The following is a 22,795-nucleotide window of genomic DNA, read 5'->3' on the forward strand; positions in this document are numbered from 1 at the left end:
ATGTCAGGAACTTTCTGTAACAGATCTGTAGCTTTTGCTCTGACTTTACGAGCTTCTTATGGGTGCCATTACATTACCTCACTCTAACTGAAAATAAAGCGGTTAAGTATTGTTTGCCTCACACGTAGTACATCTCCACCCTAACAAGAGTTTGACCTTCTAGTGTGAAGTACCCTGCCCTATCCTGAATCTTAACTCTCTCCTGCTTTCGGGAGATTTTTAAACTTCCTTTTTGGGTCTGTCTGGCTCACCAGATGTTTCCTGAACCTACCGTGTCCTTAACTCACTCCCTCCCTGTCCGGGTGCTGAAAAGCACCAGAAGGACGGAGAGGAGAACTCTGTCATTCACTCTCAGTACAGCCAACCACACAGAGCGATACCTGGAGTTCAACTGATGCGCCTGTAGACTTGACTGAGGTGTACAGCAACTGGAATCTACTCAGGCTGTGATGACAGAAACTCACAACTAGCCTACACTCATTCTTGAGCTGCTTACCTCTGTTAGGTATTTTTTACGAGTTGTGTAAGCCCATGTTCAGGACTTCTGCTGTTGTTCCTGGTGGAAAGCCAGCAGCCAGTAATCAGTCGACAATGTCGTGGGACTGTGGCCTCAGATACATGTTCTCTGTGTCCCCTGGGCTGCAGCACGGGAACAAGTGCATCCTGCATGACAAGGAGGACCTGTCCAGACTGGAGATGGTCCAGAGACTGGCCAAGGATGGCTGCCGCTTTCTGCAAAACCACAGCAAGAGCCCAGAAAGGACAAGTGAGGTGAGATACATGACACATCGGCAGACAGAGCAGATATTTCTACAACTTTTGTTTGTTGCAGGATGTAAATGCATCGAAATGAAAACGCAGCTTTAGTTCAACATATTTGATGCTCCACTTTATTTAATTATAAATCCGACTCTGTTAGCAAGTTTTCCCCATGCGTGAAAGCAAGTGGAGGCTGCATCCTAAGTTACATTCACTCAGAATTATACTGCAGTGTTTTATGCAAGCATTGCAGTCTGTGTAGCATCCCATTAATCAAACTGAAGTGAATTTGCAGTCTGTTTTTTTTTTTAATCGGTCTCCTTATGTTCTATAGTGTCTCCACCTTATCTAAAAATTAGTGTTGCCGCTTAAATTATGTGCAGATTGCAACAAGTGTCTCATTAAGTATGAGAAAAAATACCATTTTAGATGCAAGAATAGATTTCAAAATAGATTGTATCTATAAGATGAATCACTATGCCTGTGTTTACAACCCCAGTTCTCAAAAAGTTGGGATGCTGTTCAAAACGTGGGTAAAAAGAAATTCAAATGAAAAACTGTTGAAACTGACCTTATTCTAAAGTTGATCTATATTTTGTTGAAGCTGTTTGTAGCAGCTTAGGGAACCTTTTCTCATCTTAACTTGTGAGAAACCTCCTGTCTAAGATGCTCTATTTATAATTAGTTGTTACTCCAGCTGTTTCTTTTTAGTTCCACTTACATTTCCAGACTTGTGTTACCCCTGTTCCAACATTTTGAGGCGTGTTGCTAAGATCAAATAGCATAATGTTTCCTTTGAAACATTTGATTTTTCTTCTATGTTCTAATTTGAGTAGAATATCAGTTTATTCACGAATCATTGCTTCCTGTATTTATTAACATTTTATTAGCGACCCAGCTTATAAATTATTTTGTTCACTAAGGCATCAATCTCGGGTTACACAGGCTCTCTTTTGTTTCTTTCATCTTTCGTTTCTGAAAATACAACAAGAAGTGCTGTATGTGCACGTCAGCCTCCACACTTTTAAAACTATTACATCACCTGTATAGGAGCAATCTGATTGGCTAGCTTTATGGTGGGTTCAGCTTCTCTCTTCCTGCCAGCTGTGTCTGTGCGTTGACCTGCTGAACAATTGCAGGAAGAAATGACGCAAGTGGCCGAACCACCATGCCAAGACATTGTATGTTTTCAGGGTGGATTCCCGAGCGTCATGACCTTTTCTCCACCATGAAGCAAGCTCTCCTTATCACCGTGCACTTTCAGTAACAGCCTGTCGCCTGCACTGAGCTGCTGCCAGTCTGTGGATGATCAAATGTTAGAGCTACATAACAACAGTGTTTTACGTTTGTTGCTTTAGTGACATACTGAGCACAGTACTGAGCCACCATTCATTTCTTTATATTTGTTTCCAAGGATCAAGACTTTTTAGTCATTTTTAAAGTTGTCTTGAGCAATAGTTACTCAGGCTTTCTTTGGACATTGGTTGTTTTCTCGCTCATTTTCATTTTTCAGTCCAGTCCCTGTTCCTGACCATTTTTAGAAGGAACAATCCCTAACACTGACCTATAAATTATAAATAAATAAATAAATAAAGAACTCAAGGAATGAATTAGTGCTTGTGTCTCAACAGAAAACTTACCACAGAAGCAATTTTAAATTAATGAAAATTTATTCCTGAATTCAGGAATACAACCACACCTAATGCAGTTTCCTTCTGGGCCTATATATATGCCCTCCTGCAATACAAGCTGTTGGTTCTCATTGGGGGATCTTAGCAAACCTGATGGAATTATGACAATGAGTACAGTCAGATTTTGATCCACCATCTACTTAGCACTTAGGTCAGAAAAAAGTGCTTGTGTGAATGGGTGTGATTGGGTGAATGAATTAGTTGTATAAAGCGCTTTGAGTGCTCAGACAGAGTAGAAAAGCGCTATATAAGAACAAGTCCATTTACCATTTACCATTTACCATCTGGAAATATCTGATTGGCAATGGCTTCATTTTTCAGCTTGGCAATGATTTGCACAATATTGTACATATGCATAAGTTTGTCAAATTATGACTGTAAAAAAGGCTGAGTATATATGTCTATGTGTCATTAATAATGCCAGAAATAATAGCCAGGTATGGTAAAGTACACTTAACTCTACACCGTAAAAAAAAAATCCTAAAAAAACAGTAATATTCCAGCAGCTGGGCCGCCAAAATAATACCATAAAATAAGAGAAAATAACTTTCCCATGAAAATATGGTTATTTTCAGTAATGACAATACAGTTTGTTGCTCTAATTTTACATCGGATTTTGCCTTTTTCAAGTGCTTTTAAACATTAAATTAGGAACAATTTAATGTGATTAAACAATGAAATTACCTACAAAAAGGTCAATGAATGCGGCAATATGAATAATAATACTTAAATGTACAGAAATATACAGTTAACAGTTGGTTTAAAAAACAAGGCAAACTGCCAACTCATGAGCCACAATCGCCCTAAATAACATAATAATTATTTGATGTAAAAAAAAGTTTATACGAATAATTTTGTATATTTTTCCATAGCATTACATTTGAGTTAAACAGTTTAATCTTTCAAATAACTGACAAATGTTTGTGAAATTATGATACATTTGTGAATGTATTTTAACAATCTAAATATGCATATGTACAGACAAATACATTTAAAAAACAGGAAAATTATGTTTTATTACATTTACAGTGATTTTATGTTAATTTACATTTGAAATGTAAAATCACAGTCTATTTATGTGAATTTAATGATACTCTAGAAGAACAGTACAAAACTGTAGAATACACAGTAAAATACTTTTATATCACGATTTATTTTTACAGTGTAGAAGACACGGTACATTTAACACTTGACATTTTCTGGAAATATTAACATTATGTGAGATGATTCTCTAGTGTTCCTCATCTTATAAGTAATCTAATGATGCTGCTAGTGCTGTAAACCGTGACTCATACAGATATCTAAACACAAACATCAAAGTGTTTAGGAATCAGTTAAATCCCAGCTGGTGGGAAAAGGGGTGCTTAATATACAGAGTGCTGCATGTCTGAGTCTCTGATGCAGAAAGACTGTGAATGTTAGGCACTCTGTTTTAACCTAAAGCATATTGCGTTATAGTTTATAGTCACTCATCATATTTTGCTTTAAATGAGACAATAAAAGAAGTCCATGCTTTATTACAGCCAAAAAAATAGTGATTGAGACTAAAGATTACTCAAGACGATGTTTACTGAGATCATACCTCAAGTCAACAGGAGTTCTGTACAATTTGACTTCTCTTTGCAACCAGAAGTGTTTCAAATGCAATGTTTAAAGAGGTTCTGCATTTATTTGCTTTTCGGATCCCGAGGTTACAGATCTTTTACAGTTTTCTATCTTTTATAGCCTCTTTAATTTCAGTTTATGGGGAACAGATAGCAGCACATTCTCATCTTTTCTGTTGAACACATTTTGTCGTACTCTTATTACCTTGATGTTACATAATGTGCACCTCCCTTGCTCACTGTTTATTTTTCAGACCTCACACATGAAATATGAATGACATCAAGCGTCTGTTAGAGATTATGTTTATTTGAAAACAGCTCTCGTATATGGATCCCGTCTTCTTCTTCCCATCCTGTGTAATCCACACTGGTGCTTGGGAGGAATTAAGACAAATCAGCACTTTGACTGAGACCTTCCAGGGCACTTAAAGTGTTTCATACCATGCATGCCAGATGCACACAGACATACATAAAACGCATCTCTCTAGCCAGCAGTATAGATCTGGAGCCCTAGATGGGACAGTGAAGCTCTTAGAGGGACGTGAGTTTGTGCTGATGGCATCCATGTTTGAAAGGCTTCAGTAACTTTGAGCAAGGTCAGATCAAGGCTAGGTTTGAAACTGAGTGGCCCGGTGCCCTGCAGTCTCATTACAATGATCCACTCTAGACACCTGGTTGTTTTTTGTATAGGAACACTGGTAACCACAAAGCACAGTGCACACTAAGCAGTAGTCTGAAGCAGCCAAGAAACAATCAATAATTAATTGTGAAGAGTCTTATTTGCTGTTTGACCCATTAGCCATACACTGAGATATTATGTTAATTATAGTCAACAATCAATTGTGCTGTACTGCCAGGCTTGGTGAGACAAAAAAGTGTGCTTTTTTAACTTTAAAGGAATTTAACAGACACAGTATGCCACATGTTGATAAAGCTAGAACCACAGGAAGAAAGGAACAGCTTTGCTTCAATGGGATTTTTTTCTTCATCCCATTTTTATCATCCTCCATGCCCCTTAGTCCAGTAGTAAGACAATTAATCCTCAATGCTTCTTCAGAAACGTAGAAACTGCTTGAGAGTACCTTTATATGTAATATTGGAATACAGTGGAAACTTAATTGCTACTGCAGTTTTAACAGATATCTAAAGTTTTCTTCGAGTCAGACGTCAACACAGGACTGGAAAAGTACCACCAATCTAAACTACTGTAGTGGGATAATGCAATAATAATGATGACAGACACACTATGTTTGTGTGTCTTTGTTTTGTTATATTTTGTATCTAAATGCATATATTTGCATATGTATCGTGCATCTATAGTGTGTCTTTATGTCCACGGATCCCTTGACAAGCGTTAATAGTGCCAGGAAGCCATGCTTAACTGAACGACCCTGGATGCTTCTCTGGCAAAAGGCAATTAGGGCCACAAACTGCAACCATTTCCAGCATGTCTACCCAGCTAATTGCATGAACAGAGGCTTGTGTTGCAGTGACTGATGGCTGAGAAGGGGAGGATGGGTGAAAAGTGAGGGGAGGGGGCCTAATTCAGGATGCATGCGTATGCAACATACAGTGAAGATCTCATTAAGACCAATATCACTGATCCAGGCTACTCCATTGTCAAGCAGCTGTCAGCCATCTTTATACTTCAGAGACACTCTAGTAATCCTTTTTGGTTTAAGATGTCAACTTTAGTTAAGTTAGATTTTAGATACTTTAAGAGAATGTCTAGGCTGTCCAGTATGCCCAGCAATAGAAACAGAGATTTTGCCCTATACATGTGAAAGCATGAATAAAAAATTTTAAAAAATACTTGTTTTGTTTGTTGACAAAAAGAAGAGATGAATTTATCATTGCTTGTATGTCGTGGTGGTAATAGGACAAGTACCTGGCAAGGGAATCGGGGGTCTATGCTAAACTCCAAACCACAAAACCTTTGTTACTATGCAAAGTTGAACCATGTGACAGCTTGAAAATAGACTGCCTTCAGTCGGCAACCATGATTTAATAGGCGCTACACATAAATCAATAATTAAAATAGTCTTTTATGTTAATCCCTGAATGGGCTCCAGCGATAAGGGCTGAATAATGATATATGGAAATTCTCTTTCACTTACAGTGCAGTATTATGATGGAAATCAGTGGTGATTTGTGCGAGTGGGAGAAAATACAGGGGAATCTCCTTGGTGATAACACACTCCCTCCCTCCCGCTTTTCTCTCCCCAGCCCCAGAGTGACGAGGCAGTCCGCTTGTGTCTGAGAGAGAGGGGCCACGATGTGCTCGTTCTCCAGAGATTGTCGTCAGAGCAGCTCTCTGCATCAGCAAGGGGAGGAGGGAGAGAGGAGGCGAGAAACAGGAGGTAAGCCTCTCCACTCCCCCTCCCCTCCTAGATTCCCTCCCTCTCTCACTATATGTTTCGCTCCCTCAGCGCTCTCCCTATAATCACTCTCCTTCTCCCCCTCTGCGGATCACACACTCACTCGCTCAGGCATTCTTACATCAGTTCCGTGCACATAAATGACTACATTAAATACATACAAGTAGGCAGCATGGGACTGTGAGGCACAGCTCCGCTGTCAGCCTTCCCATTCAAGTAACTGGAGAGGGGGTTTTTGTAGTCGTGAGCATACTGGGATACCTCTGTGGACTACGGGCTCTAGCAGGTGCAGGTGGATAGATGGATGGGTAAAGGGGTCATGCAGCAGTAACCACGGCAACATTGCCGGCATAAGGGCAAGGGGACTCTGCTAGGATGGGATCTCGGCCACAGCCCCCGAACCTGCAGCAGGAGGAGGTAAGGCTGCTACACGCTGCCTTGGTGGAGCAGGAGGAGGACGAGGAGGATGAGGAGGGCTCGGAAAAGAGCAGCAGTGACAGCACCAGCCGGGCAGAGCCGGTGACAATGCCCACGTTTGATGTCCCTTACTTTCGCTACATAGATGATGAGGGCACAGAGGGAGAGGAGGAATGGAGCAGCAGCCGGTCTCTCTCTTCTTTTGAGGAGGACTCTTCCAATGACTCTGTTGTGTCTGACAGGTACATGGTAGTGTCAGGGACTCCTGAGAAGATCCTGGAGCACTTGCTGAATGACCTAACGCTGGACGAGGACCGAGGGATGACACAGGGCAAAGAGTCAGGTCAGCATACTGCTTTCATATCATTTCACCCTCTTTTGGCTTTACCTGTGTCTGACATAAAGCGTTTCTTTGATATTATAAAGCAAAAACACAAAGTCTTTTTTATCTTTATGTAGAAGTCACATATGTATCTTTATGTGACTGAGAGGAGAAAGAGTAAATGAGCTACCTTCACTTTCTGTTTTACTTTCTGCCCTCCCCACCCTTTCTCTTACCGATAAAGCTGGGACAGCTTCCCCCTCTGGGCATTATTACTGGGTTAATCATGTGCTATGATTGCCGAAATAATGTTAAGTTTAAGCGCGTTCATTTAAAAGCCATGACAGAGATAAATGTCTCTCATATCTTTTCAGTGAGGCTGTAAATGGTCTGCACGACATGCAGTCCAGCCTCACAGCAATAAAAAATCAACACATTTCCTCTCATCCAAGCAGGTACTTGATAATTTGGCTCTGTTGCCAAGGCAGAGGAGACCCTCTGTTTCTGAAGCTGAAAAGATAACTGGATGAGGAATGACAATTGAGAGCTGTGAGGCAAGGAGACGAAAGATTGATGAAAAGAGCGGGGAAGAGGAAAGAAAGTGGGCATAAGGAGATTAGGAGAGGAGCTGCAGTTTTCTTGGGATATGGAGGTGGCAACAGCTGATCTCTCATTGGGATGGAGGCATGACTAACTGGAGATCAAATGTCTTATCAGGGACGCAATAGAGTTATAGACTATGTTGAGTGTCGTATTTTTATCGCTTTATTAGAATATTTTATTCTGGCATGAAGTTAAACATAAAGTCAGACACTAAGACAAATAGTTTAGCCATTCTATTCTTTGTTCATTTAGAGTATAATAAATCCATCGGCTCAGAAGGGCTTTGTGTTGTTTATGCATCGTTCTCATTAGTACAACTTGCAGTGAGTGTATAGAAGTTAATGCTCCATAGGGAGCTATGAAGCAGAGCATGATGCTGAGTGGTATCCCAGGGTCAAAGAGCCAGAGACCTCAGGAGGATGAGTCCTGAGCAGCAATTGATCTGCACTCAGTGATGTTTAATAATCTGACTGCTGCTGGCTCCTTGTCTTTCTGTGCTACTGCTGTGGATCATCTCATAGAATCAGATTTCCAATTTTTCTCCAAACAAGATTTATTCCAACATTCAACGAGCTGCTGTGTTTTGGTTCGTCTCTCTTGGATGGCTCAGATAAGCTGATGATTTTACATACAGTACATCGCATTAGAAAGCCATTTTTATTTCATTATGGTAGCACTCACTTCCATGTTTAAACAACATTAGGAATGCAAAGCTTTCTGTCTTCTTTTGCGAGAGATGGCACTTTTCTGAAACCACCGCAAGCATGTTTGAGGGAAAGCAAGTGTGAACCACTGCAGCAATCAGTGGATGTCTGATGTGCAAGTGTTTCCTTAGCACTGTGGTTAGCATTCACAAGTATTCAGCATTACCTTCTTTCCTGTACCCAGTCCCTGAGTGCAGCTATTGATTCTTGCTCTGCACCAATCATACTGCTCGCTGTAGCATTGAAAATCATGCAACAGAACATTTGTGCCCTTAATGAGAGGATGTCCTATCTCTTTTGCCAATGCACCATGTGAGAGATGTTTATTTGTACTGAAAGTGAAAGAACAGAACATGTAAAAGCTTTCTAAATGCTAAACTAATGCATTCTGGTGGTTACCAAGCTTGCAAGTGACACATTAACATGCAAATTTCAAAGACTGCATTGATCAGCTTTGTTGAAATGCAAAAGAGACGTGCAGATTGATTGACAAGCCTATTGATGATTTCACAGCACTGACAAGGTAGTTTAGTGAATCAATTATGTAATTCTGCTAAAAGGAAGACAAAATTTGTTTTGGTTTGTGTGTCTGAAAGCAACATGATACATGGTAGTACACGTCAACTACAAGTTCTAACTGTGAAATATTAAAAACTGGCTGACTTTTATGACTGACTGGAGCCAGAAAACGACCCAACCGCTTGCTAAACTTCATTCAAACGGCAGAATTCACACACAATGTCTTTCCCTTTATGAAGCAAATACATCTTCTGCTAACTTGTTTGGGTTAAATCTTGATCCCGCAGGTGAGCCGCTTTGTTTTTTTCCCCTCTATTCCAATTGAAAACTGCAGACCTCTAGGTCTGTTTTCCAACTTCAAAAAAGAAACCGTCAGACTGTACAGTCTGGGGAGCGGCATGTGAGCTTTTACTCATGAGAAAGCGTTTCAGCTTAGCTCTGAAAAAATACAGCAGTAGGCAGCAGTGTGAGTGAGTAGTATGCAGTCAGTCAGTGTGCGTGTGTGTGTGTGCAAGTAGATACAGTACGTGTGGGTGGGTTGTGATATCTCTCCTGTCTTTTTCTGGTTTTGTGTTAAGGTGTGTTTTTATAGAAGATGTGCATATGTAACCGCTCATGAGCAGTGAGTGATGTGTCCACAGCTGCTCTGCCTGGATTAACATAATGATGTCAGGGAGTCCTGTGGACCAGAACGTACACAAAGACGTTGGGAAGCCAGTGTGAAATTAAAAAGAAGAATTTACAATTCTGGGTGTGAGGCACACTTACAGAGGGGTTGGAAGGTGGTTGGCTCTAATAGGATTTGTAAAGCTTTTTGGTTGTGGCTGGCCATTATGTCTAAGAGTTAGTGTCCTTTTCTTTTACATTATGCCTTAGACAATTTTTTTTCTTTTGCGTGTATCTTTTTATGACAGTTTCTGGGTAGTGGTTCCTGAGGATATTCAGACGAATCGCTGGCCACAATTTGGCAGAGATTCATCTGTGATTATTAAAGAAATCCCATTAAGCAAAATCAGCTGTCTTTCTTGAAAATGCAACTGCAGGCACGCAAATGCAGAGCGTGCGTCCATTTCGTGTCATCTATTTACAGGAACGCTTTTTCATTTTAAACCTTGGTAAGAGGTTGTAGAAGGGTACCGTGGCAGAAAGTACTGCTTGTAAACACAATTGCATGATTGCACAGCAGAAACATCAAATTTCCTGTCTGTGAGCGAGAAAATAACAATGAAAATATTGACTTCATTACAGGTCAGAGAGAGTCACCTGACACACTGACAGTATTGGCTTATCTTTACTGATACAGCCTGCAGTAGCAAATGTGTGAGACTGCAGATAATGCAAGTAAAAAATGGTGTGCAATAAAAGGCCGCTAGCATATTGTTTGCCTCTTCTGAGCTCTTCTTCTCACATTATTAAAGTGGAAAACGGAAGCCATCGCAATTAGTAAAGCTCTCCTGTACGTAGCGCTCAGCAGACATTAATCATACAGTTGTCAAGGTCACTTGAGTGCATGCCCTCCAGCATCTTGTAGCACTGAATGACGCTCAAAAGGCTATATCCATAAAACCCCTTCTAAGCATGCACTCCTTTCTATTAATCTAACAGTATCTGAGTGTGTCAGCTTCGTGCTTAATTGAGGAATTCTGCTCATTTTTTTGGTAAAGGTTGCACTCCTACAAGGCAAAAGTGGACCGTGTCTGGGTGGCAGAATATCACAGATTTAGCAGTGACAAGGCCGTGTATCTCATGTCTGAAATACGCGTCCATGGCTTATGACTGATGTAATGGGATGTGTAAAGTCTTTTTTGCTTTTTTGAAGTTATAGATTCCATGAAATGATCTTTATTTCTCTTTACAGATACACTTCTAGATGACTTCCTGCTAACCTACCCAGTATTCATGTCTACAAGTGATTTATGCCAAGCTCTACTGGGACAATATCCTTGAACACATAGGCTTTTATAGGATCCTGAATTAGATGTTTTATTCAAAAACAAAGTATGTTTTACCTTCTTAAAGCTGTTCCACTTCACTCATCTTATTCATATAACTGACTCTCTTGGCCCCTTTACTAAATCGATATCATGCACCATGCTTCGCTGTGCTGTGCATTTGACGTCAGACATGAAAAATAATCTCCCTTCCTTAACCGAGTCCCACCTATTGCACCAAGCGACACAGAGGGAAAGAGGATCAGAAGGAGGCTCTGGAGAGGAAGCAGAAACTCCTGCACCTGGTGTCGCAGTGGATGTCGCTCTGCAAAGACTTCCTGAGAGAAGACGAGCATGTCAAGCTCTTCATGAAGGTAGGACACACTGTGCAAACGGAAAAGGGTGGAAACTGGGTGGGAGGTGAACTTTGTATGGGAGAAATGAAAATTGACATTTCCTTCCAGACTCTTTATCGTTGTGTGCTGGATGATCTTTATGAGCACCCGGCCCTGGAGAGGGATGTGGGGGAGCTGCAGAAACTCTACCACCTGCATCGCAGACAGTGAGTTCATATATGTGTTCCTCATTTGGTGCAAACAGAAAGAGAACTATAGTTTAGTACAGACATACTTTCAAATTCTTTTAAATGGAAATGAACCTCATCAGGCCTGGGTGTGGAAAATTTCTAGTAAGATCTGTGACTGCTGAAGGATTCAAACTGGAACACACACTGTTCTTTGAATACGAAGAAAGGGCTTCTTCTCCCCTTGGTGTCTTTCTTTAGATTCTTATCAATGAATCCATTCAGAAACTGAAAAGTAATCGCAGTGTTCTGGGTTGGTATGCATATGAATGGCACAGAAGTCTTCATTTCAAATGTCCAGAACTGAGGATGTATAAGAAGTTTGAGAAATAAGAAGTCACAAATGTTTTCCGTGAGAAAAAGAAAAAAGCTCGAAGAGCACGCTCGTACTTTTTGTTCCACCACTTGTTTACAAGACTCTATTTCTAGCCAGCTGACTGTGAATGGGGCCAAACACATGAGAATAATTGCAAACACAGTGATACGCATCAGTATGGTTTCAGATTTGTTGAGTCATAAAGTCATTATGCAATATTCAGAACACAATATACAGTATCGGTCCAATCAAATGAAGCCGGTGTACAAAGCTACAAAGCACAGATACCAATAAATAAATATAAGTATATATAAAAGAATATGAAATCATGTAAAACCTTTTATAATTGCAGACTAAGGCATGTTTCAGGTTTGAATTGATCATAACACCTTATTTATGAATAACCCAGTATTTATTCTCCATTAAATAAAACATGCTTGATCTGCTAAATTTATACATAAATTCAATCAAAGATGAATTTCAACAGTTTTGTTGCTCTGAAACTGGAATCTGTGAGTAGCTTTAGTGTTTTCGTTGATAAAAATAAACATCATGTTGCTTTTGATGGTACAACCCTGAGTCACAAGACACATTGCCACACCCTTCCCCTTCGTCAGCCTCCAGTCACATCTTTTCCCCTGGGGCTGCTTTTGCCTGATGCCCATTAAAACCAGTGCAGATGATTCAACCCGAGCCTCCTGCAGATATCTGACCGCGTCTCATTCCCGTTTATATGCACGGAGGGAAATCCACAACACCCACTCTTATAAAGCAGCCGATTTTGCGTGGGTGTTACCGGCTGACATACTCTTCTATTTATGAGCTTTTCACAATCAGTCCCACCCTAGGGGAGGACAAGGTTGACTGCCTTGTGGAAATCTGCTGCAGAGTGAAAAAAGTGTCATTCTTTTCATATAAAGAAGCTTCCCATCAACTTCCATCTGGCCTTTGTGCAAAGGGAAGGCTAAGCTGGGGGAAAAAGACTGTTTGTTTTCTTGCACTCTCCAATCCTGTGCCATTATAATTCACCGAGCTAATCGACTTCTTTGGTGATTCGGCTTTTTGAGGAGTAAAAGAGCGAGTTAGATCACAAGCGGTGCTTTGACATGGCAGGGGGAGTCAGGTTTTTCATTAGTGCACAGTCGTTGCTGGCCTATGAGAGGAGATCCCTGCGGGCAGGCTTTGTGCCAACATGCCTTTTGTGATGCAGAGCCCAGTAAAAGCTGAGGGATGATAATAGACACGGGGCTATCCATCAAACCAGGACTAACCCATGGGAATAGGGTGATTAAATGAAGGTATCACACTGGAAAATCTAAAATCTACCAAGCACTCTAATCTGTCCTTGACACCAAGCTTAAATAATGGACTCAACACAGCAGAGGAGTATACATGGATTCCTTTTACCTTGATTATATAAACTGCATGGGTCGTTACGTTGTTGTACTACAGATATTACCTGCGGTCCACGGATCATCGTCATCATCAGTTTTTAAGACAAAGTACAACGATTGTTTTTGTAAATGTTTAATTACACTGTGGTGCACTTTAGTGATTTGTTTCTTCTTCTCCTTTTTTCAGTACTGTGGAATATTCCCCTCAAAGAAAGGTAAGTGAACAACGCTAAGAAATGAAAGATTTTATACAACATGAGCTGGCTTTCCTGATTGACGTTTCGGGTGTCGGGGTTATTGTAGTCACATTTCCTCCTAAGAACATTGTTCCGTTGTTCCACCGAAATGCATGATGTTCTCAGGCAGTAAGAGCGTGTCTCAAAATCCACGCATTTCCTCTCTTTCAGAGCAAAGCACTTTTCCACCAATTGAGTCTGAAAGAGAACGGGCTCCAGTCCAGGGCAACACAGAGGGAGACCAAGGATGGTAAGTCGTAAAAAAAAAAAAAAGCTTCATTCTTCACACATTCCTCCCATCATACGTTGTTTCCAAAGTAAGAAAAAAGAAGACTTTTAGTCTGAACTGTACAACAATGGGAATCTTTCCAGGGAATGAATGAGATATTTGGGAGTGCAAATACCTGACTTATGACATATAATAGCCTAATAAGACTAAATGTTTATAGCACCTCTCAAAAGCACAGTTAAAAGGTGATTTGTAATGAAAACATGTAGTAAAAGGGCTAGTTCATTCAATTAAGCCTCCAGTTGTGGTCACGTCACGCCCCTTACTTTAGTGCTCCCGGTCAAAATTGACCGGTCTGTTTTAACAGCTCTTAAATTAGCATAACAACCATTTTTCACCACCAATTTCAGTTCAGTGGGCCATTCAGTGGGTCGTAAAGTGCGTCTTTGGTCATTCAGTTGGCCAAAATACACCGAAGCAGAGGATTTGAATTTCTTAGTCTGTGTCCAGAATGTGCAAACTTGGTCAGTGGGCAGCTTCCCAAGACCTACCTAATGGGACCAGAAGATCCCAGGTCAATGGATTTCTGCTGTGCCTAATAGAGGCATGGATTTCATGTTAACCTCCTATATGGGCAGTGGGCTGCACTTTTTAACGGATCTTACAACTTAATGAAATTATTTTTTTCCCTTTGCCAGTGCTGTGTCATGTGTATATAACCATGGACTCATACCTAAGTATGAGGGTCCAGTCCGGGGTAGTGGCACAGGAGCTGGTGCAGGCAGTGGCAGAAAGGATGGATGTCTCCCATGAGGAGCTGGTACTCGTGGGTGTCACTTATCCTGGAGGTAAATAGTGTTTTCTCTAACTGGTTGGAGAACATTGCATAGCAATAATGACAATACTTTCAATGTTGAAACTCACAACTTAACACTGTAGCACTACAATTGAATATTAGAGTAATCCAGAACTAGCTATGAGACTACTTACTCTAAATGCAAATGTGTGACAAATTAAAGGAAAATGCTACACAAGTGTTTGAGTGAGGTGCTGGGCCACTACTTCCTACTAGAACAAGTCTCTGTTCTCTTTTGTGTTTTATGTTTAACGCATTGGTCCAAATTCTGTCATATGAGTTTAAGGACTATGACGGCTACAGTCATTTTCATATTCTTCAACACCATTAAGTCAGTCTGTTTCCCTATCAAAGAGAGCACTCATATCAGGATATGGTGATCTCTCAGAACAACTGTGTATTGATTTTAGTGATCATTTCCTCTTAGGAGACAAGTGAATCCAACTTATATCATACCAAAAAATTCTCATTTATAGTTTTTTTTCTAACATTTTGTCATATTTGATGTTTCTTTCTATATTCATTTTGATACTGAGCCCAGATAGGTATGTGCGAGATTGCAATCAACATAATTGACTTCGATGTCTCCCAGAGAGTCAAGTAATATGGAGTCAGCATCTGTTATCAGTCACTAAAGTGTCAGGCTACCTCAAAGTGGAGCTTGGCACACAGAGTCTTATCTGTAACCAGTGATAGCTGCGTACATGCTGCCAGACAGATTTCTAATGGTATTCTGCTGTTTATGCTCTTTTCTCCCCTGCAGGCAGACTCCTCCTGCAGCCTCAGGACCGAGTTTTCTCCAGTTCTTTACGGTCAGTGGGGAGGCTGCATGCATGCAGGAAGGACCTTGGTGAAGTCCTGGTAGGAATAATATTTTTATGTTTAACTTTAAATATGCATTTTCTTGAGAGTAGAAAAAAATGCATTTTTATATATGATACCTCAAAACCCGCAAAGATACTGTTAATTTTTAGTATTTAAATTGAGGCAAAACTAATTCTTATTCAGTGTCTGCAAAAATGTCTAAATGTTTATGTCGGTGTTCAGGGCATTGTGGTTTTAAAGGAAAATCTGAACCTTTTTTGCTTGTTTTTCTTTGCAGAACCCTTTAACAGATAACTCAGAGCTGCAGCAGAGGACAGCTCACATGCTGAGTTTGAACACCTGGGATGTCGCTGTTGCACTCACTGATTTTGACTGGGCAATTTTTGATGCAGTGCACGAGGTTTGTCTCACAACTTGAACTTGCAAAAATTCTTTTCTTCAAACTGAATCCTTCAAAGATGTTAATGTTCAGTAAATGGGTGTTTTTTGTTTTTTTTTTACAGCAAGAGCTGGTCTATTTCACCTTCAACCGCCACGCCGGCAGCAACCACACGGCAGCTTTAGAATTCCTGCTGCAGCGATGCAATGACATCCAGCTGTGGGTGATGACCGAGGTGCTGCTGTGCCCAACGCTCTGCAAACGGGTTCAGCTCATCAAGAAATTCATAAAGATTGCTGCCCAGTTAGTATTGTTCCTCCCATGCAACAGCAGTGTGATAAGAGATTCACTTACCGAGTATTCACATTGGCTTCTCCTACTATTAGTTCAAACTTATTACAGCATTCAACCTGTAGGGTGAGATGTTTTATATGGGAATACTGCACCCTCCAGTGGCAAATCATTGAACTACATCTACTTTTGTGGTTACAAGTCTGAAAGTAAATGAACTGTGTGCTTGTGTGCAGCTGTAAAGCACAGAGGAACCTCAACTGTTTCTTTGCGATCATAATGGGCCTCAACACAGCAGCCGTGAGCCGCCTCAGTCAGACATGGGAGGTCAGATGTTTTCTTTACTTTTTTCTTTTTCTAAAAGGAATCAATAATTTCCATCTTTTTCCATTTTTATATGTCTAGCTGAAGTATCTGAAATCAACTTTTATTTTCTCTGCAGAAAGTTCCTGGCAAATTCAAACGGCTATTTTCAGAGCTGGAAACAGTTACAGTAAGTGTACTGAGCATGGTATGAATTCACACTGTAACAGAGAGTATAAACCCTTGTGTCGGTGTGTACTGGCTGAACCAAACAGATGCTTTGAACTTGTAAAATCAGGGGAAACATCTGGCTGCATTAGATCGCTAGTAGTCTCTAATAGAAGCATCCAGGAACACACAGTCACTCTCGCTGGATAAGACTCATTCATTTTAAAAATGTCTTCACAGGATCCCTCGCTGAATCACAAGGCCTACAGGGACTCCTTCAAGAAGATGAAGGCTCCAAAGATTCCTTTTCTTCCTCTGCTGCTGAAAGGTGTGCTCATTATTCTGTCACTTCAGCTCCCCTGCAGAAAATCTAACTCTAGGAGCAGAGTGCTGGGGAGATATTTCTATCAAGCAGATCTGACATGGAAGAACAAACCTGCTGGAGAATATTAAACAAAATGTTCTTCTCCTTTAGATATCACATTCATTCATGAAGGCAACAAGACGTTTCATGATAACCTGGTCAATTTTGAAAAGCTGGTAGGTTTGTGCATTTTTGTGGCGCCTTGAGGCGACTTTTGTTGTGATTTGGTGCTATATAAATAAAATTGAATGGAATTGAATTGAATTGGCAGGGCATGCTTCAGCACCGAATACAAAACTGTATGTTTAAAGATGCCTGTTTCCACATTTTGCTTCCAGCACATGATAGCAGACATGGTGCGTCTCATTCGACAGTGCCAGAAAGATCACATGGGTCAGTATTTAAAGTGTTTATATTGTTATTTCTTTTCTACAAACTTCCATACTAAAAGCAATGATGAAACATCATTTTTCAAAGTTGTCATCATCAGTTTTTGCAAGGCAAATAACAAAATCAGTGAGCAAAGTCACTTACATCCATGATCCTCTTGCACCAGCACATTGCCTTACATGATTTCATTCAATGGCTTTAAGCAAGTCAACAAAATCCATTTCACCCAGCAAAGTAACACATTTTCTATTCATTCTAGGAAATGGAATAACACAGAAGAGCAGCTCAGAGGTGCGAGCCTACATTGACTATCTTCACATCATCGACAATCAGCAGACTCTGTTTGAACTGTCACAAAGGCTGGAGCCTCGATCTTAGAAAACAACTCTGACCCTCCTTCATACTGTGCCAAGGGACAACCTTACTGCTGTCTCATCTAACTCTCAGGACAAAGGCTACAAGACCCTAACCAACCACAGGAGGGCGCTATTTGATCAGGAGATTATTTACCAGAGACAGGAGCAGGCGGCAAAAACAGATTAATAAAAACATGACATTTTAAGCACCTAAAGCAAAATCACACAGTTTAAGGCAAGTCTAGACATCATTTAACAATGAAAATTTACAAAAAGAAACTGTTGCTTTGCAGGAAAAATGCTTCCTTCTAATACAAACTTACAACAAATGCAACCAATGTGTGTAGATTCACTGTCCTGGTCTTTGAGCTGTTAGCACACCACAAAGCAACAGTGAGCACAGAAGGAAGACTAGTTGATAACTGTTTCTGACTTTCTTCAGAGAGCTACTGTTTTTTGTTTTGTTTTGTTTTTACATCAACTAAGAACAGTGGTGGTCAGCTCATTAGATTTAACCAAAGATTCTTTCAGCTAATAAAAGTCTGCACTGTTACACACACTTCTGTGCTCTCAAAGTTCGCCACAATCCAGATTTTCTTGTTGCCAGGTCAGATGTAAGACATGCTTTTCCCAAAGCAAATCAGCACAGTGTTATGCACAACAAGATTGAAACTGTTGCTACATGTTTAACAGTTTTTTATATTATTTTTATTTTTTATTCTTTCTTTTTTTTATTTGTTTTATTTGACCACAAAGTGACGCGTATATGATGAGCCTTTGCACAGTACAGATTGTATTAAGGCAGGGAACTACAGAGTAGTACAGTATACTGTATTCTGTTGGCATGTGTAATAATTGTCTATCTTTGTGCCAAATCCCATGGAAAATAGGTGTTTAAAATAATGATCATTTTCTAATCATTTTTAAATCACTAGCACGGGGAACTTTAAGTGGTTTAGCTGTGGACAATCAGTTAAATGAAGCCACAGACTCATACTGGTTCTTCTCTGTACTGGGCTTTAAAGTTCATCAATATTTGTGCATTTCGCAGACATCCATACAATTTCAGTCTGTTGAGATTTGAAGACTGACAGCAGTTGTTCACTTCTGATACACAGAGTTCAAGAATTTAGCACCAGAAAAAAAATCTGATTTCTTTGAAGCCTGATTCATTTGTGGTTAGATTTAGCAACAGCAAAAATCAAATATTAAAATAGCACCTTCTGGGCAAGAAGAAGAAGAGAGAAGAAGAAGACAAACTGGAAGCCATTTGCTTGTTTGCATTGTGTCGTAGCACTACTGTACGATTTTAAACATGCAGTATTTGTTCTGTAAATGCGTGAGAAATCTCTCTTTTGCTAGGTTGGGTCAGGCAAACTGAGGTAGTTGTTGTGAAGTGTGTACATACAATTATGCTTTATATTCTTCACATTTTGTATATTTGGATTTTAAAACATGCTTTAGCAGTATTTTATTTTGAATATCATTTTTTGTCATCAATAGTGTACAGCTGATTCAATTTATACAGTGTATATATGTTGAAATTCTGGATATGGATATTTATCTCATAATTATTTATTTGCTTTCAAGATACTATTTAGGATGCTTGTGTTAATTGTTTTGGTTTGTTTGTTTGTTTTTTTATTGTACGCACTGTTTTTGGCAGGTCTGCATGATATGTCAAACCATGGACTGACCATTAGTGCCAACTGTGCATGTATTAAAATACTTTTCATCACCGTGAGCTCATTATTTTTAGACTAACATTTGGTGATAATTCATAACAGGTAAAGTCTGTTTTCTAACACCAGCAAGCAAACATTACTTTACTTAGAAGTACAGACCCTGGAAGTTAAAGTACTGATTATAAAAGTGAATATGTACACGCTCTGAAATGTACATGAAACATGAAAGTGAAAAGTAGCACTCTGAAGGAAATTTTTGCGCTAAGCTACAGTAACTGATCAGTGTCTTTGTTTTCTCTCGTAGGGTCATTGACTCCATTTCCCTCTGACACAAATGTTTACTTTGCACTTGGATTTCCTGCTTATGTTTTTTGCCTCTTTCTACAGTAAACGCATGCAGTAAGTGCCGATCAAGATCAAGGGTCTGCCGGGGCAAAACTGGGTCTCTCCAACAAGTGTTCATCACCCTCATTAATAATCTGACACCAGCAAATTAAAAACCTGGACCTTCAACTCAGTCATGTCACAGCTGACACTAGTTCTGCTAGCCAAGTTAATTAATAACTTTATATAATACAGTCTTCGACAAAAAGGTGTAATTACCCTGTAATTAAATGTATTTTATTTGAAATTACAAAGTAATTGTATTTACCTACAAATACTTAGAGGCAGGCACACTAGAATAACCTTATATTACGCTGTGTTATAGGATGGAATAATGGAGCCTTTATTACTTCTTTGTTTGGTATACATGATGTTAATGACATATTGAATGTTCTGTTATTCAACTGTCCTTTTTATTTTACCAATATAATTTTGATAAAGACTGTTCTCCCTTATCAACTTATAAGAAAAAAATACTATAAGAATTGCCTATGTGATATTATAATAATGGAGCCAAGTCTAACTTAATTTTTCTTTTATTCTAGTGTACCTACCTTTAAATATTTGTAGGCGAATACATTTACATTGTAATTCCAAATACAGCACACAGATGTTCTATTTAACTAGTTGTGGATTGTATTATAAAGTGTTACCTTAATATTAAATCTCAAAGTCAACAAATAATTGAATGCAAGTGGAAGTTACATTTTTCAGGTGTCTCTCCCCCTCACTGGCTGAAGGCCCCAAGCAGTTGGCTGGTGGCAGGAAGCACCTCTGCCAATGATGGATCATAAGATCAATAAGATTGTCATTTAAGTGTTACTGTTCGCTCCATTTGGGTTGAAAGTGGTTTAATGTTGGAAAGGTGCGCTGTGATGCGAAATAATCAATAACTCCCTCAAATGCATTAAAAGTAAAGTAACAAGTCTTTGAATTTTTCAGGAGTAAAAAGTAGAGGTACTTGTGCTAAATCACAGGGAGTAAAAGTAAAAAGTTGTCAGTAAAATAAACGGTCCGGTCAGGTGCAGATACCTGAAAAGTCTGCTTAAGTACCTTAATGCCATACTTTGGCCCACAATGCTGTGATTAACCAAAGACAAAACTTACAGCAGGACGAACTGTTGTGAAACGTTATTACACTTGACATGTTCGTGTAAAAGTATAAAAAAATAACCTCTTTGTATATTCAAGCACTTTGTCAAACATACAAAATTAAGGATTTCAGATTTCATAGAGCACATATAAGTCACTATACTATGTTTTTATTACCTTTAACACATTATGAAAAGGTGCTTGTAGTAAACTTTTAAGTTCTCACAACCAATGGTTTTTAACAAAGAATGAAGGATCAGAGCTGAATCATACGTTGAGAGTCAGTGAAAACATACAGGTAATATAGAAAAAGGACAAAAAAGAAAAGATTGGTCTTAAAATTTTTCTCATTTTTATGTGTTTATTACCTAATGTGACAACAAGGTATGGGATTGTTTCATAAGGAACAAGAAAGTGGCGTGTAAGTCCTGGAGGCAAACGTTGAACCATTCAAAGCTTAAAATGTGGCTTTAAGCTTTTGTAATTTTTTGCTCTGTAGCAGACTAAACAGTACAAATTATGACATTTTTATCTCAGCTTTGCAACCCCATGCCATTATGTAAAAACCAATATAACAAAAAGATAGTGACAATTAAAGTAAATATTTGGTCATAGGCAGCTTTTTATTTTAAGGCTCCACAGAGCAGAGACATCATTTAACATCATAAACTATAACATTTTTAAAGCTGTTCATAATACTGCGAGAAAACTAGACTTGATTTCATATTTTCCTTTAGATTTTTTCAAGACAAAAACAAAAACAAATACCAAACACAATGTCTTCTTTCGGTGCTGTAAGGCAGAGTGGTGACCCAGATGCCCTTTCTGACTTTAACCAGGTGTCCTGCTTGGCCTTTAACATGCCTTATCTGAGGCACGACCCCTGCTGAGCCCGGCCCCGTACCCTGCCATTTTCTCCCAAACATTACGAGCACTGTATCATTTCCCTGTCGCCAAATGACTGGCTAGTTGCTGTGCTGTGCTAATGGGAGGAAGAGAAGGCAGATGAAGAGAAACTACAGGAAGAACGGTTCTTCATTTCCCCCCCTCGTGCAATACAATACACAGAATCAATCCTCCAGCCTCCATTTGTCTGTCTACAGCCACTTTGGCTGCAGGGAGAAATTAGGAGCAGCACAGCCGTTATTAGTGTTGAAGAAAATCTTATTTGAGTAGATAAGAGTTTGACGCCCCCACCCCTTCAGAAAGAAACAACACCGCGATTTAGTTGCAGTAAATTAAGCGTCATAATGTTATTTTATTTTTAGCAGATAATATGGCACCTGTCTTATTTTTTTAAATCTCCTTTAACACATCTGTTTTTTCTCAGTGTAGTGCATGGCCTTAACCTTGACTCTACCTCATTATATCCCTGACATACATTAGACTTTAAATCACAAGAATCACTGCATATAAATAGTAACACCTCAGACATGTATCCATAACTACAAACGTTAGTCTGAACGTCCTCTCGGTTTTCAATTAATCCTGATTAAATCCATTTAAAACAATAACCTTCTACTTAAAACGACTGTTTCTTTTGCTGTGTTTGTCGCATAGTAGGTTCATCAGATGTTAACAGAGAGTGGAGGCAGATAAAGGATGGGTAATCTAATGTGTTGCTTTCTCATACAAAGCTATCAGTGTCTTTCAATGGGTTTTTCCAACGAGTCTGGCTGAATGAATTACACTAGTCTGTTAGTATTCTGCCTCTGCCGTACAAAAGGTCAATGTCAAATGCACCTCATTTAAAAGTCAATAGCAACCATGCACATCATCTCCTGGGAATTCTGTCCAGGATCCCCTCCAGACAGCATTGTGTATCATTCAGTTAGTAGAGGGCAGCCAGAGAGCTTTTTTAATCTTGACCTTCCAATAAAATATGCTCCCCATCCAGAATCACATGGTCTAAAATGGAGACATAAGCTCCCAACAAATCACACCCAGGCTCAAGGGAGATGTTCAACAGTGTAGGACACGAACACAACAGGTTTAACACCGGCTATCTACTTCTAC

The 22,795-nt window shown here is 39.6% G+C and overlaps 1 protein-coding gene across 1 annotated transcript; it reads left to right on the forward strand.

The window, feature by feature from the left end:
• The first annotated feature begins 314 nt into the window (after positions 1-314).
• Positions 315-19,928, forward strand: rapgef5b (Rap guanine nucleotide exchange factor (GEF) 5b). The gene is made up of 18 exons (XM_035912354.2): positions 315-771; positions 6,281-6,414; positions 7,092-7,192; positions 10,856-10,934; positions 11,158-11,302; positions 11,393-11,490; positions 13,409-13,436; positions 13,629-13,707; positions 14,385-14,534; positions 15,306-15,403; positions 15,645-15,767; positions 15,871-16,049; positions 16,274-16,364; positions 16,480-16,530; positions 16,749-16,836; positions 16,984-17,048; positions 17,211-17,265; positions 17,522-19,928. Exons 1-18 carry the CDS (start codon positions 532-534, stop codon positions 17,638-17,640), a joined length of 1,923 nt encoding a protein of 640 aa, XP_035768247.2. The 5' UTR covers positions 315-531; the 3' UTR covers positions 17,641-19,928.
• The last annotated feature ends 2,867 nt before the right edge of the window (positions 19,929-22,795 follow it).

This window comes from Neolamprologus brichardi, chromosome 11 (assembly GCF_056152115.1).
Source record: "Neolamprologus brichardi isolate AB-2024 chromosome 11, ASM5615211v1, whole genome shotgun sequence".
NCBI classification, from domain to species: Eukaryota; Metazoa; Chordata; class Actinopteri; order Cichliformes; family Cichlidae; genus Neolamprologus; species Neolamprologus brichardi.

What these genes read in the sequence shown, in the direction of transcription:
- rapgef5b (XM_035912354.2), top strand. Translation starts at nt 532, where the DNA reads ATGTTCAGGACTTCTGCTGTTGTTCCTGGTGGAAAGCCAGCAGCCAGT. An exon ending in GCCTCAGTCAGACATGGGAG is followed by an intron (nt 16,365 to 16,479) that starts GTCAGATGTTTT and finishes TTTTCTCTGCAG; the next exon opens with AAAGTTCCTGGCAAATTCAA. An exon ending in GTGCCAGAAAGATCACATGG is followed by an intron (nt 17,266 to 17,521) that starts GTCAGTATTTAA and finishes TATTCATTCTAG; the next exon opens with GAAATGGAATAACACAGAAG.